We start from the raw sequence: 17263 nt of genomic DNA, 5'->3' as shown, positions 1-17263 counted from the left end.
TTTACTAGTACACTCTGTCCCCCTCTCAGCCATGAGAGTCAGTGCAAGTCACCTCCTTCCTGGGCCTCTCAAGACTGTATGAGAAACTCCAGCCCATCCTACAAGAGATCACATTGTGGCTTGCCCAAACACCAGAATCTTCTCTTCTAGGATCTGGATTCCCACAGAACAAGGGGTGTCCCACATTACCTGAATAGCATGGGAAGAGGCCACCCTCCAAAAAGCTAGCATGAAAAGGGAACTAAGGTATTTCCCTGCTTTCTCTGAACTAAAATCTTATACTGTAGTTACAGGTAGGTAGCCGTGCTGGTCTGCTGTAGTCGAAACAAAATTAAAAAAATCCTTCCAGTAGGACCTTAGAGACCAACTAAGTTTGTTATTGGTATGAGCTTTCGTGTGCATGCACACTTCTTCAGATACCTTTCGTGTGTGCACACAAAGCTCATACCAGTAACAAACTTAGTTGGTCTCTAAGGTGCTACTGGAAGGAATTTTTTAATTTTGTTTCGACTACGACAGACCAACACGGCTACCTACCTGTAACTACAGTATAAGGAATTATCTTATACTGTACAATTCTCCAATATGAAACAAATACAGACTTCAGAATTAAAACAGAATTTCTTAAATTCACTAACAAGGGTGTACAGAAGGCAGAATGAGGATATCTCAGGGTGATTTGCAGTAGTTCATCTTTTATTTTGTTTACTCCCAATTATTTAACAATTTCAACAAAACAACTTTCCCATCTAAATCATGATGCTGAAATAAAGCTAAAAGAAAGCCTTTTGTGTGGAAGGACCATGAGCTCAGTTCAGTTTTGTAGTGGAATGAATTCCTAGGCTTTGAATGGACTCAGAGGCACAATGTTATTTAATTCAACTATATATCTTTTGTACTTGGCTTGGGTGGGGTTTTAGTAAAAAAGAAACCAAAGCTGAGCCAACACAGCTGAAGTTTCTCCACCTCTGCAATGGTCTGCACTACAGGTTTACTTACTAGAAGGCTCGCCTGGCAGCTTCATCTTTAGGGGCAGACGAAAACGTTTCTCTATATCCAAGCATTTAGTTCATTAACATTTATTGGCCTTTTAAATGTGTTTGTGGGAAGGGTTTGTTTACATTTTTGTTCTTGCTTTTATTATGTATTTTGTGTTCTCATTTTGTGGTTTTATGTTGTAAACTGCCCTGTGGGTTTTATTGTGTTTTCAGTTTGTGAAGTATTAATAACGGTTCTAGTTTGTTAAATTTAAGGTTCTTTCGTCTGCTTCCTTCAGTGGAATAAAAACGTTAATTATGTGGTGAACATCAAATCCTCTAAGACAGCTACACTTCATAGTGTGAAAAGCAAATTCTGAAATCTATTTTGTTTTTATCCTTCCCAAAATAAAAGAAGAATTTACAGTATAACCCTACCCACCCTACCAAGTTTACACATGAAACATTAATTTTAGCTAATCAAAAATAGTACACAGCAGTTTGGAAACCTCCACATGCTCCTAGTAACATACTAAAAAGTGAATTTCAGCACTCTTCATTGCTAGTAAGACACATTATTCTCACAAGAACACAACCTTTCATCTTCCTCTCTTTTTACAAGACAATGTCTTGACATTTCCACAGGATTTTAAATCTTTCACCTCTACTTAAAGATCCCATGATCCTGATCAGAGATAAAAACCAGTCAGTCTGTTTTTTTATCGGAACCTAAGGTTTGAAAAGTTCTCTTCCATTCATTCTAGAACAAGTTTTTAAAAGACCTACACGAATGAAATAATGAGTCTGCGTCTGTCCATAATAACACTAAAGCAGCACTGATTATTTGGGGGTGTAGCCAAGTGAAAAAGTATTACACGAGAAGCATGCAAACTGGAGAAAACAGGGAAAGAACACATTACTGTTTTAAAAATAAACACCATCAGCACAAATGAAATAAGTCACTCAAATAGGAGGAAGAAGAGGAAAGTGGAGAAATATGGGAAAGCATATAAAAAGGTAAATACAGTAAGCCCACAACTTATGCAGGGTATATGTTCTGTAGATCGCACCTAAAGTCAAAGTTGCACATAATCAAAACACATTGCGTTTAATGGAGGGCGGGACTGCCAAAGTCTTTTTTCCTGGACAACTGCCCTCTTCCCAACCCCCTTTTAATTTTTTTTTCATTGCCAAGCAAGCTGAATGTGTACAAGTTAAATGTGCATAAGCTGTGAGCATACTGTATATCTCAAGATAACCATTTTTGAATTTTAATATACAATAGGTTGAGCTTTAAAATTATAAATTCCACACACTCATATCTCTATGCTCCAACTCAACTAATGTTTCAGTGATCAAAAGCACCCTTTACAAACTTAAGTCTGTTTACACACTATATTATACACCAACATGCTGCTGCTGTTGTTTACACCAATTCATAAGATGTAAAATTGAGCTCAGGGTCTGAATTCAAAACCTGATTGGGAGAAAAATGAAGCTTTGTGCTCCTTCCATTCACATTCATGAGGAATTTTAAAAAATAGTTTCAACTTTTTCTGTTTTGATAGAAATGAATGAAATTTGCAGACCTATTATCCATCTTGAGCGGATAGCACCAGCTGAATTTCTAAGAGGTTCATGGATTTTCTCTGCTGGGCACCTTTAAAATGTGATACTGCCCCCCCCCCAAATGGAATAGTATTTTTATTTAGAGGGATAACTGAAAGAAATAAGCAGGCATCATTGCCAGTTCTGAGGGAATGAATTCACTGCACTGGATAGCTGCAGTAGTTTTCCTGCAACGAAACCTTAACAATTTGAGGTTGGGTAAAACAGATTCACTTAATTTCCCCCCATTGCTTTGTGAGGAGCTGCATTAAAATATAACATACATGGAAAGAGGTATCCCAGTGTAAGAACCCAGCCTAATTATCAACAAATAGGTCTATGGGGTTTTGTACTAGTTGCCTTTAAAGTTGATTTCTAGGAGGAGAGATCTGCTTTCTCCCCTATGTCATACATTATAGAGGTGCCCAAGGAAAGTAATTGCAAAATTTCAAAAAGAAGAGAGCAGAGGCTAGGAAATACTGATTAATGAAAAATGCAGCTACATGCTCGTGTTCTGCTCAACTGGCACCCAAAGTTATAGGGTGGTATCAAACTATGCAGATCTGCTAGTGCAAGGACTTTGGCCTGCACAAAGGAACATCCCCTTCCTCTCCTCTCCCTGCATGCCCCCTTAAATGCGTGCATTTCCTCCAATCCTTCTGAGCCGATTTTTGGAGGATCAGGGGAGAGGGTAGAAGATGAAAGGGAAGGGAAGTTGTGTAACACGTGGAAATCCTTGCACTAGATGTATCAGTTGGATTCTGTCCATAGAAAGTGCAGTTAATTTGACAGGAGTGAATGTGTGGACACAGAGAAATGGATGCTGATTGTGTTCCAAGCAAGCACCCCCAAAACAACAATTACAGAACAGGAGATAGAAGAACAAAGTGATAAATTACTTTAACATTCCTTCCCCAAAGCATTGTGATTGAAGCACCCTGGTAAAATCATTCTCTTTGATCAGAATCAAGACCCATCAGCCACAAAGGAGTTCTTCCTCCCTCCCACCCAAGTACGCACGCCTTTCCTTTAATGGCAAGCTTCAGGAGAAATGTTTCCATCTTTGCAGACACACTGTCTGCAGCAACCACATCTCTGAAGCACTTTGGAACGCCCTGCTTTGGTCTAGGACACTTCAGAGATATCCTGCTTGATTTAGACAAGCCCTAACTATGTCTTAAGCAGCCCCATTATTAATTTGTCCAAATGTTTTGAATTGGCATTGGCATTTAAAAGAAGGCGCATACATCAATGATAAAGCACATGCTTGGCACATAAAAAGTCAGAGTTTTAATTCTCAACACCTCCATGTGGGCCTCTCTGAAATCCTGGAGAGCTGCTTCCAAATACAACAATACTGACCTAAACGGGCCAACAGTATGATTCAACATAAGGCAGCCTCCTAAGATTTACCGTAGCTAACAAAACCTGCACCCTAATAATAATGCACTGGAGTAGAGATAAACAACAGCAACTGCTAAGCACTTTTCCTTTGCATGCTTTGGCTGCTCACTTCAATTCACCTGTCTTGCTTTGTGTAGGGGAGTGAGCAGTGTGGGAATGTAAGAGGAGAACCCTGAGAAACCCTCTATTGCTGTTTACACTGAGGAAGAAATTAGAAAGCCCTCTGCTTGTGTCTCAATTTTTAGAGATAAATTCTCCATCTGTTCAGTTCAAAATTAAAAATTAGCAGACGACCAGGGAACAAGAATATTACCTCTATGGAACAAAACACGTTTTTAATTGAATATGCAGTTCATTGTAAGATTCAAACTTTGCTCATCACTTGTTACAGAAGGAAACTGGTATTTCATATGTCAATTCTGTTTGGAAAAGGTAAGCCTTTTTAAAAAAAAAAAAAGATGAGGGCATGGGACTTTTAAAAAGTACTTTATTGGAATTTAAGAGACTTCTGTGACTATAAACACAAGTTGAATGCTACAAACTTCAAGTTCTGGAAAACAGTGTCTGGTCCTGTCGCCACAACTGTGACAAAAGTCCAGCATGAGGTTCCTAAAGATACAGGAAACCAGAGCAAGAAGATTCCAGACCATCAGCAGTCCAATATTTTCTTGAAGATCTTCAGCAAGGCAAAACCCACTATGTCTCTAGTTAATTGGTTCCATTGTCAATAGGTTTATCCTACTATTCAACCAAAATCTTAACTCCTGTATATTAAGCCCATTACATCTACTCCTGCCCACTGAAGCAGCACCGAGTATTTGCCCTTTACTATGCAACAGCCCTTCAGACAAGTGTTATCATGTCAACTCACAAACTGATTCAATATTGCTCTTCCACTTTATTTATTTCAAATACTGATAGCCCGAAGGAATACAGGTCGGAGAAAAACAATATAAACTAAAGGCCTTTGCAGACGATTTGGTTTTGACATTACAGGAGCCAGAAGTTAGCACAAAAAGAGCTTTAGAACTAATTTCTGAGTTTGGTCGGGTGGCGGGATTCAAGCTAAACAAACAAAAAAACCAAGGTTTTGGCAAAAAATTTGACACCTTCAGAAATAGATGGGTTTCAGAAGGAAACAGAATTAAATGTCGTTACAAAAGTAAAATACCTGGGGGTTAATCTGACTGGGAGAAATTTGAATTTGTTCAAAGATAATTATGAAAAATGTTGGTCGGAAATTAAAAAGGACCTAGAAACATGGTCAAGATTGAAACTTACCTTGTCGGGTAGAATCGCAGCAGTTAAGATGAATGTATTGCCAAGAATGTTGTTTTTGTTTCAAACCCTTCAGATCGTGGACAGAGTGGAATGTTTTGGAAAGTGGCAGAGGGACATTGCGAAGTTTGTCTGGCAGGGCAAAAAGCCCCGAATAAAATTTAAAATATTAACAGATGCAAAGGAAAGAGGGGGGTTTGCCCTGCCGGACCTAAGATTGTATTATGAAGCTGCATCTCTCTGCTGGATGAAAGATTGGTTTCTGTTAGAAAACACTGATGTCCTAGATCTGGAAGGGCATAGTAATGCTTTTGGGTGGCATGCATATCTTTGGTACGACAAGGCAAAGTCTCACAAATTGTTTAAAAACCATATTGTCAGGAAAGCTCTATTCATTGTCTGGACTAAATACAAGGACTTATTTGAAAGTAAGACCCCGAGGTGGTTATCACCGGTGGAGGCTAAGGCCATAAAATTACGTAATATGGAGAGTGGCTGGTTGAAATATTGTGAGATAATTGAAAGAGATGGTGATACTTGGAGGTTGCAGAGTTTTGAGAAACTGAAAGGAAAGGTGCGAGACTGGTTTCATTATGCCCAAATCTTAGAGACTTTTAAAAAAGACAAAAAAATTGGTTTCCAGGTGGAAAAATCAAAATTAGAGACAGAATTACTTGAACCTAAGACGAAAGTGCTTTCAAGAATGTATAACTTGCTGCTTAAGTGGAACACTCAAGATGAGATAGTCAAATCAGCTATGATAAAATGGGCACAAGACATTGGGCACAACATTATGTCTGAGGACTGGGAAAGGTTGTGGACCACCGGTATGAAATTCACGGCATGTAGTGCCTTAAAGGAAAACATCATGAAAATGGTATACAGGTGGTACATGACCCCAGTCAAACTTGCAAAGATATATCATTTGTCTGACAATAAATGTTGGAAATGTAAGGAGGCTGAAGGAACTTTTTTTCACCTCTGGTGGACATGCCCGAGGGTGAAGGCTTTTTGGGAAATGATCTATAACGAGTTGAAAAAGGTGTTTAAATACACCTTTCACAAGAAACCAGAGGCCTTCCTCCTGGGCATTGTGGGCCAGAGAGTGCCAAAAAAAGATAGAACTTTCTTTTTATATGCAACTACAGCAGCAAGAATTCTTATAGCCAAATACTGGAAGGCACAAGAGCTACCCACGCTGGAAGAATGGCATTCGCAGCTGATCGACTACATGGAAATAGCTGAAATGACGGGCAGAATCCGAGATTTGGGAGAAGATGCAGTGGAAGAGGACTGGAAAAAATTTAAGGACTATTTACAAAAACATTATAAGTTATATGAATGTTGAGAATTTGCTAAGTGTTCTGGAAAAACATGCTTCAGTATTGAAATTGGTAAACGTTGGAAATCAAGTTAAGACTTAGAAAGGTATAAATTGTGGACTATATAACTAAATGAAAACACAAAAACATTTGAAATAAGGTATTAATTTGCTGTTTATTTTTATTGTAAAGAAAACAGGGGATGGAGGACGTGGGGAAGTCTGGTTGAATATGAAAATTGATGTGAAAAAGTGAACTTTTTTCTTTCTATAATTTCTTTTCTTTTTTGTAAAACCGCTTTTGTTGTGCTATTGATGATGTATTTTTTACCCTGGAAAAAAGTAATAAAAAAACTATTATAAAAAAAAAAATCAAATACTGATAGCCCACCATGCACCACGTGATCTCCAGAAAGGGGTAGAGAACGACAAACACGTATAAAATCAGTGTTCGTTTATAATAAACAAAATTAACTAAACCATCAAACAACGTACATCAGCTGAAAGTTACAGTTATGAAAGTTATGTGTGGGAGATCAGGTGGATGTTTTTGCAAATTTATATAAGCCTTTAAGAGTATCCCTTGGAAGAAAAACATCTCAGGCATAATGCTGCTTCTTTATACAATGTCCAGCTGAAGCCAAGCCAAGTCTTCTCAGAAACATCAACATTAGGAAGCAGCTTTCAGAACAAACTAAACATTTTAAAATATTTATGGAATATGGATGCATCTTCATTTTGAAGATAATAAAATTAATCAAATAATTTCTCAAATAAGAAATATATATGTGCAAAGTTAGTGTTTGGTGTAGGATTGCCCAAGAGGGAAACTATGGGGATAACTGCATCTGAAAAAAATTGCTTTAAATGTCTTACCAAGGCCTATCAAGTACCGTTCTATTGTTGTGCTACTACTTATGGATAGTGAATGATTTCTCTTTCTGAAGAAACTTGTCAATGTTATTCTCAAACCTTCATGCCAAAGGACAAATATCTCCACTTCCATCTAAAGATAATGGTTGCTTAAACAAAGATAATTCATTCTTTGTCATGATATCTTTCAGTTCTTAACTTTAGGGAAAAGGGAGAGAGAAGAATATCACAAAGAGGAGGTTATTTTGCAATTTAAACTACTTTCTCTTCTTTTATTCAATACATTTATATACAGTTTAATTATGTGCATTTCTAAGTGGTGTACATAAAACAATCAACAAAAAATGGGAAAAGAAAATAAAAATTTAACACCTGACATTGTAGGTGAAGACTCCATGCACTGCAGTTAGGTTCAGCTCTGTTTTTTGAGTATTTATTGAAACAGGCTTCATGCTGCAGAAAAAATAGCTAAGCTAAACTTCAGGAAACCTGAATTACTGGGAGCAAGATTCTGCTAGAAACCAAAAGCTGTACTGCTGAGAAGTTTTACCATTGGAATTTTAGATTAAACAAGAAAGCTCTACCAAATGAATTACAACAGCATAGGCAATGGATTGAATACAGACTTGCCCCTCCATAGAGGGCTCATTCTATTCACAAAAGCAAGTCAGATCCAAGAGAGGTGAAGGGGAGACAATTAACAATTTCACCTTCCCCCATGTCATCTCCCATGTTGTTTTGAAGGATTCCCCCTTACCAGAGCAGATTTTCAGAGGAAATTTTCAGGGGAGGCAGCAGGGGGAATTAGAAAAAGTCAATATCTTCCAACAGTGTCCAGTTAGCTGAGTAATTGCATCTCTGGAATCCAACCTACTTTTAATATTCAGCATGCATAGCTACATAAGAATTTTCTTCTATCAGTCATACAGAGAGATGTTATTGGTGCACAGGTATTGTTGGTGTATTGGTGACATACTTGGGAATAAGAATATGAAACAGACCAGCTTCATATCAAGCTGACTGCATAGCACGCTGGAGAATATGGATCTTTTATTCATTAATTTAAAAGAAACAGTTTCTTTTCACCTCTGTAGCACATGGATTTATATATATATACACACACACACACACACACACACACACACACACACATACTGTGTAAATTCTTAATTTCTCCAAACAGATTTGCAGGGAAATGAAAAAAAAATATGTAAATTTCCATTTTAAATCAGCCATCAATTATTTGAAGCCCCACAGCCAAACACAAATGGAACCCTTTATTACTGTTCTGCTATTATTTAAATACTTACAGTGAAAAATACGGAAATCAATGTATGGATGAGAACCTCTTCTCTCTGTTTCAAATCCTGCCCGACTTCTTACTCGTACATCTCCTAGAAATAGGGTCAAAAGTGAAATACACCGTGTCGAAGAGCTACAGAGAAAATTGCAACCAAGCACAGTTGCAAGGTGTAGACGTTTCTGTATGTAGTGTAACAGTCATACAGTGAACCTACTAAATGCCCTGATCAATGCCTTTTATTTTAAAGATGATAGTTCAAAACAAAGTCTTTAAAATCTTTCAAACATGCAATTGCATGCTCTCCATAAAATTTTCCTACCTCATCAAATCTAGCCATAAGTATATAGATGAAGTTGCATCTGCTATGCTTTATCACCATAATGAGGTGAAAATAACTAAACAAGAACACAGAATTTTATTTTGCTTCTTGCTACAACTGAACAGCTCACGGTATTATCCAGTTTGGAAATAGCAGCAAACCATGTTATGTGAACTAGTCTTTGACCAACACACTCACTCCTACCCCAACTTCCTCATTTGTTTTAAATTTTAATTTGGCTTGCACAAATCATAGTTTGATCATTTCAGCCATAATGGCAAATTATTATTTGCTTTGACAAGGGAAGTTGGGGAGGGTCTATGTGAGCTTAGCGCTGTCAACATAAAAAAGCCTCAAATTACAATCTTTTAGTCAAATGTGCCCCAATAAAACTATATTAAGCATGACACCATTTGCAAGCTAAAGTATGCCTTCATTGAGAACTTTATTTTCAGTATTAAAAAAAAACCTGCTGATAAATTATCAGGGTCAACAATACCCCACAACTCAAAGCACATAAAGCTACAAGAACAGTATGTAGGATCTAACTGACCCCACAGTTTTTTAAACATAAAACGTATTGCGCTATTAACATACATATTATAACAGTTACACAAGTATAACTGTGCAATAATCATGAGTTGTGAATTACCTGCAACAACAAATCTTACAGACCTTGCAACCATAGCACACATTACTCAAGCAGCACATTTCACAACTGCATGAGTAGAACAGACAAAATGGTTACATGAAGCACATTGTTGCTGCAATTTTCTGTTGTTGCATTAACAACAGAGGCAATAGCTTCCTCTTTTATGCTGTCCTGGTGGAAGGCCCTACCAATTCTGAAGCTTCCTCTCTTGACATCTCAGACAATATGACTATGTTTCTGTATTCATCTCAGAGTACAGTATAACCAACTCCAAACTCACTCCATTGTGGCTGTTAGCTTCTAAACAGTACTGGCATTTAAACAGATGTCTACTACATTTGATAAAATACATTAGTGGCCCCATTTCATTAAGTGTTTTAATGTGGTATAGAGACTCATCACTTCACCAGTATCCATAACACTTTTACTTTCATTATAATGAAATAAATCTCAAGCATTTTTGTTATAATGATGATCTCAGGCTTGAACTTGTGGCAGGATTGCTCAGCTGTCAATTACCTGACATTATATATCAGCTGATTCAAAATTCAACTAGTCAGAGCAGAAAAAAGCTTATCTTTGATCTTAGTGCTAAGATTTAGGGTAAGAGAAATGCTGCTTACGCTTTGACCCTGGCAGACCTATTTAGTCCTATGCCTATGAGCCAAAACTTCACTACAGCATTAAAAAAAAAAAAGAAAGAATCATCTTCTTTCTCTGACATGTAACTTACCAGTATCAAATCTCCTTAAGAACCAAAAATGCTAGTTGGTATTGATATTCCAGAATTTATCAGTAAAGAATCTTGAGGGAATTTCTTGTCAGTCTCCCTCCCTGCAACGGGCCACAGTTTTCCTTAGTTTATCCACTGGCTAGTGGCACATTAATGACAAAGTCAGCAGCTGTTACATGCCATTCTCCGCAAATGTGTTCATTTCTTAGCCACTGCCTGGTGTATGTTTTTAGCTGCTAGAGCTGGCTGGTTATAAATACACCTGAAGAAACCTTCAACAACATATTTTGGAAATTTATTCCTATGGGAGTAAAGGGTTCACCTAAAGTCCATTGATTATAATTATGAAAATATTGTTTTCAAATAACCGATTTTCTCTTTTCTTACAAAATATGAAAAAAGCAAATTCTGGGCTAAGCATCTGTAGTTATGTTTGTCTGCATCCACTACAGAAATCTGCTTGCACAGCAGGTCTTCTGGTTTCTCTTATCCCCATATTCCAGCACCCCACAAGCCCTCAAAATCTGCTCCAACAGGTTTCCTAAATCACTGGGGCAGATGAGAGGGACTATAGGGGAAGGACAAGTAGTAGTCTCATGGTGTGAGAAGGCATAACACTGGATCCCATCCATGAAAAGAATTTAATAAACTGAGCAGCATTTTGCAGGGACACTTCAATCCCTAGGATTTCAAGTGCATGTATTTTTAAGTTCTGTCAGTCACCACAATACAGTGGTACCTCTGGTTACGAACTTAATTCGTTCCAGAGGTCCATTCTTTATCCGAAGCCATTCTTAACCTGAGGCACCACTTTAGCTAATGGGGCCTCCTGCTGCCGCTGCGCCGCCATGCAATTTCTGTTCTCATCCTGGGGCAAAGTTCTTAACCCGAGGTACTATTTTTGGGTTAGCGGAGTCTGTAACCCGAAGTGTTTGTAACGTGAGGTGTTTGTAACCCGAGGTACCACTGTAGTGGTAAAACTGACCCCACATGCTTTTATAATAATAATAAAAAAATCTGTATTTCACTTGATTCAAGGTATGGGGGCACTGAAACACCACATGGAAATCAAAATGTCATAATGGCCAAGGAGTATCTGGAACTGGAGTTGTGAGTCATTTACATAAACATTTTATGAACTTTTAGCACTGTGCATTTGACCCCGTCTATTGATTGAGGTTTAAGGCTTGCTCATGTTATGCCAAACTCTATCTATGCATTAAATGGCACTGGTAAAATCTAAACAAATTATTTACTTATTTATGAAATTGATATCCCACCCTTCCTCCCAAAGGAGACCAGGGCAGCAAATGTGTGATGAAACGAGTGATATTTAAAACAATTTCAATACAGCTGAAGACTGGGGAAGATCTCAATTTAAAATGCTTCTTTAAGAAAGGAAAGACAAAAGGGGGGGGGGGGACAGCAGCTGTCAAAGAGGAGAGATTTTAAATGGTAGGTGCCACAACATTAAAGGTCCAATTGTTACGCTGTGTAGAACAGATATCCTGATGAGATGGTACCTGTTGGAGGCCCTCACCTGCAGAGTGCAGTGACTGATTAGGCATATATAGGATAATATTATTTTGCCAGGTATTCTGGACCTAAGCTGTACAGTGGTACCTTGGGATGCGAACGGGATCCATTCCGGAGCCCCGTTCGTATCCTGTATAGAATGTAAGACGTGACAGCACATCTGTGCGGGTCGCGTTTCGCCGCTTCCGCACATGCGCGTGACGTCATTTTGACTGTCTGCGCATGCACAAGCAGCGAAACCCGGAAGTAACGCACTCCGTTACTTTCGGGTCGCCGCAGAGCACAACCCAAAAATACTTATCCTGAAGCATATTTACCCCAAGGTATGACTGTATAGGGCTTTATGCACCAAAACTAAAACCTTGAATGTAGCCCTGCAGCTACTTGGTAGCCAATGCAATTCTTTCAACAGTAGGGGGTGCTTGGCTACATCCTGTCCCAGTAACCATACAGTATTTTGCACCAGCTGCAGCTAGCGGTCTTAAAAGGCAGCACCCCTCGCCACTGAGGTCACCTGGACCTCTGGCAATGAAGATGGATCCAGGAGCACCCCCAGACTACTAGGCTGCTCTTTCAGGGGACCTATGACCTCATCTACAACAGGCAATTGACCAATTATCTGGACTTGGGAGCCACTCACAGTGCCTTTGTCTCACCAGGATTCAGAGTTAGTTTATTGGCCCTCATCCATCCCACCACTGAACCCAGACACCAGTCCAGGGCTTGCCTGGCATCTCCTGGTTCAGATGCTACAGAGAAGTAAAGCTGGATATCATCAGCATACCTCAATCCTCATTTCCTACTGACCACTCTCAATGGCTTCATATGGATGTTAAACAGCATTGGGGACAGGGTTATACCCTCATTTCCTACTGACCACTCCCAATGGCTTCATATGGATGTTAAACAGCATTGGGGACAGGATTATACCCTGCAGCAGCCCACATCACAACTACCAGGGAGCCAAAAGACCATCACCACTGTAACGCAATGCCTCCAATACCAATCCCACTGTTGGCTCAGAAGGATGCTATGATCAATGGTTTCAAAAGCAACTGAGAGACCTAGGAAGAATAACAGGGTCACATTCCCCTGTCCTTTCCCCAATAAACATTATTTATCAGGATGACCAAGAAAATTTTACCTTTGTACGGTTGGCTAGGTTCTACACAAACACACATGCTCAATTAAGAGCTCACTATTAAGCTCATTATTAAGAGTCCAAGAACACATTCCAGTTAAGCAAAAACACTCAAAGAGAGAGTGAAAAAAAGCTGGTGAGGGGTGTGGCATGGGAAGAGTGCCAAGGACCCAACAGAGAGGTTTGGAAGTCTGCATTTGGCCCCCATGCATGCGTTTCCCCACCTCTGTTCTATTGGTACAAAATTTAATGTTGGTAAATATAGCATATTTCAATCATAAGCACTGATCAATTTTGTGTGTTTTACTGTAGCCGCAATAAATACTCATCTGTCAGATTTATTACCATTTACTGCAACATTAAAGAGCACACCATTATGCTCAGCAAGGAAATTGGCAAATATACAGGGAGAAATCAAACTTTGGCTACTGAATGTGTTTAAGCTGAGTTTTATTAAACTCTCCTAGAAATAGAATTAAAGCTACATTTCAGATTACAATACAGACAAGATTCAATCTGTATTGAGAACAAAAAAAAAAATTGTAACGTTGATAATAAACTATTACTATAAATGGCTGCAACACTGAATTGTGGATTCCACATTACATTTGCATCTGATGGCTTGTGCATGGGCTTTCAGGAGCCACCAACTACTTCAGCCCACTGTGCTACCCCCTTGCCTTCCCCTACAATTCACATTCAGTGCTGCAGCTGGAAGTGAAAATTGTTCCTTCTTACAAGCATAGACTATTTTGGATCCATCTTTTGCCAACTCAATAAAATGTTTTTGTTACTTATATTCTTATCTTAAAAGTTTTGCTCTGCTTTACACAGAAGACACGTTCAAAGACAAGAAGCAACCTCAAATGTAGCATTTTATACAACACTGCATCAAATTTAAGCACCCCGAGTTTTGCAAGCACCAGTTATAAAAACATATCCCCAGGAGAATGTTGTCACAATTTCACAGTAATAGATACTGTATATAGCAAAGTAACAAGACTAACTCTAACCTCTGTCACCAGCCAGCAGACCATGGACTGTATGTCCTGTCTTCCAGGGTGGGGCCAGCCCTGCCCACCCTTAAGGCAAGGTGAGACAACTGCCTCGGGTGGCAGGATCCACAAGGGGCAGATCTGGCCGCCAACAAATACATTGCCTGCTGCTGCTGCTGCTGTTGCTGCTGCAACACACTCCTTGGGAGGCCAGATCTGCTGCGTTCTTGGCAGGCTCCCCACCCCATGCCCCCTATACAGTGGACTCTTGGCAAATAGGAAGTGATTCTGGTCTCTTCTCACACTTGGGAGGAAATGACAGGCACTGCCCTCTGGGGTCTCCTGGGATCCGTACCTGCCCAGTGTGATTCAGAGAAGGAGCCCTGTCCTCCACAACAGACTTTGATTCCAGTTTCAACTGTCAAGTAATGTTGATTTGATTCCCTGCCTTGCTCCCAATGTACATCTTTATTCCCTGCTTGTTCCTGGTGTAGATCTTCATTCACACAAAATGTCTTGGGCAGCCCTATTCCAAGGAGATCATCATGACAAGTGAGAGTAACCAACTTGGTGCCTTCTACTAACTAGTGAAATAACAGCTGTTCCAATGCTCCCCCCTTCCTTTTTCCTTTTTGTCTTGCGCCTCTTGAGATTGTGAGCTAGTAGACAGGAGTCTTATACTTTTATTATCTTAACATACAAAGTGCTTAAAATGTTAAGTGTTAATATTAATAATTTTAACCATGGCATCTAAGCCTGTTACCAAAATTTTGGAAATTCAAATGAGAGTGGAACCAGGGAATGCACTGATCAAGCATTTTAGTATCAGATATAAGGAAAGAATGCCAGAGTGTTTGTGCACTAACTGTTCACCACAGTGTTGCATCTAAGTTGACCTCAAGCAGATAATGAACTCAATTACAAATAAGATGTTCCTACAAAAACTTACTTGGGATTTTTAAAAGGTCTGAATTTCAGAGTCATTGTTTTACATATTTTGCTTTTTCCACTGATTATTTGCTTATTCCACTGCTTGGTTTCAAAAGTCAGAATGTTCTTTTTCTCCCTATGTTTGAGCTCTTCAAACAGCAGTGCTTCATGAAGGATATGCTTTCTCAAGTTCAAGGACCACTTCCATTTACGTACTTAACTATAGCAGATCAGTGTACTACTACTGCCTAGTAAGACTCATTGTCCCAGGACAAATCACTCACTCTGCTAGCATCGCCCTCAGCAATTGGTAATTAGAGCAAATTACGTGGTGCATGTTTAAGTAGTATCACTTAATCAGGTTGTCCCACTCATTAGCAGTAAAATATACTACACCACCTATGTTTATTGTCTAGACATAGCCAGGTCATCTAATTTTCCTTTTATTGTTTTAAAACAACCTACATGCACCTCAGTTTTGGGGAGGTTTTCATTCCAGTGCACTTTCTATATGACAAATACCTCCTTCTAATAAGATATTCTGGGCAGGTCCTGCTGAGAGTTCCCCTCACTGAAGTTAAGGATATCTATGAGTAGAAAGTGGGGGCCTTTAAAAGTCACTGTCCCAAAATACGAAGTATGCCAGAAAAAAAACTGTTATGCCCATCTCTCCTGGCTTAATAAAAAGTTTTGCATATATTTGCATATATTTCTGAATTGGCAACAGTAGTGCTGCTGTTGGCATCTGTGTTTCTTTCTGCTACTCTTTAAGTTTAGAAGTGTTATCCTTCTTTTTTAATTGTTAGCTCTCTAAAGTTTGAGAGTTAGTGTACTTGAGGACTGGAAGGGAATTTGCCTCCTGTAAAAGACAGTAGCAGATCCCACCACCCAAGTGAAGAAGTATTGGCCTATGACAGACTAATCCAGCTGCTTCAACAGTCAGTTCCAGGACAGATGATTGAGCTGCATTGTAGCACTTGTTGGAACACCAGCGAGCTAGGAGGATTTGCATAAACCTTTGCCCTGCTCTAGTAACTATTCTACCATTACCTATTTAGTGAGAATTCCAGGTTCCCAATAGTAGAGAACCCAGCTTCCATTCAGAATACTTTCAATTCCCATGGCCATTTAAAAAAAAAAAAGTTTGAACTGCAGGGAAGACAAAGACAAAGGGAATTTTAAAAAACTTAAATGGTAAATCCTGGAAAAAAACCAACGAACAGCAAGCTAGACCAACACAATTATTCCTCCAACTTGTTTACTTTTCCAGATTGGAGGAGGGAAAATTCCCAAGATAGAGGACCTTAGAATGAGAGGACAGAATTAAATATCTATCCAGGATATAATTTTGCACAAGCTGTATCTAAATAGCTCAGATAATTGGGGGGGGGGGGGCGGGGAATGGATTATAGCCAACTAAATCATATTCGGATAAGATCCACTGAAACCTGCTGAGTTATGTAACCTAAATCCATTTGATTCAATGAATAGACTATGATTAGGACTTGGTAACACCCTATATATCTAGCACAGAAGGAACAGAGATTTTTTTTAAAAAAACAACAACCAAGAAATAACTGAAATACCAAGCAGTAGCGAGAGAATGGGCACTTTCCTTGGTAACAGATGCAACCTCAAGGAAAGGATAACTCAGGATGTCTATTACAGTATACAGTTTTCCTCTTGGAATATCAAGTGAATAAATTGGGAGAGAGTGGGTACTACTTTTAAATAATTTTAATTACATTTTAAAAGGTTGTACAAGATTCTGCAAAATACCATGCTATCAAACAGAAGAGAGGGTATTTAATAAGCTAACTAATGATCTCAGCAAAACTGTTAGTAGACCACTTAAAGTAGCATGTGCCCATTTGTTTACTTATACCAGGGATTATGTCCTGTGGAAAAATAATTAAACTGCAACTGAGTAGCTATCAACTGTTAGATATAACGTAAGGTATGTATTTCTTTTAATAGCATTCACAAATTACATTTATTCCACAACAGATTATTGACTAAATAAAATTTAGACATAAGGGTTTACTTAAGACTTCTTCAGACAATACTCACTCCTCAACTTGCACATGTAGTGATAAATAAAATTTAATCATAATGGCTATACTATAGATCCAAAAAACAGGACAGCAGCATCAAAAACTAAGAGAATGGAAGCAAACTGGACTCCAAAGAAGG

At 38.8% G+C, this 17263-nt stretch overlaps 1 protein-coding gene across 2 annotated transcripts in view; it reads right to left on the bottom strand.

Moving 5' to 3' along the window:
* The window catches only part of PDE7A (phosphodiesterase 7A), a 49886-nt gene that overhangs the window by 15634 nt on the left and 16989 nt on the right, over window positions 1-17263 (bottom strand). The window contains exon 3 of one of the 2 annotated variants that reach the window (XM_083517978.1): window positions 8772-8855. The exons of the other annotated variant lie outside the window; for it this stretch is intronic. Within the exon in view, the coding sequence (XP_083374104.1) occupies window positions 8772-8855 (84 nt within the window). The remainder of the gene's footprint in view (window positions 1-8771; window positions 8856-17263) is intronic. 2 annotated transcript variants of the gene reach the window in all.

Source organism: Podarcis liolepis (genome assembly GCF_965112155.1).
Source record: "Podarcis liolepis genome assembly, chromosome: 8".
In the NCBI taxonomy this organism is placed as follows: Eukaryota; Metazoa; Chordata; class Lepidosauria; order Squamata; family Lacertidae; genus Podarcis; species Podarcis liolepis.
This window is presented reverse-complemented; position numbering and strand designations above follow the sequence as displayed.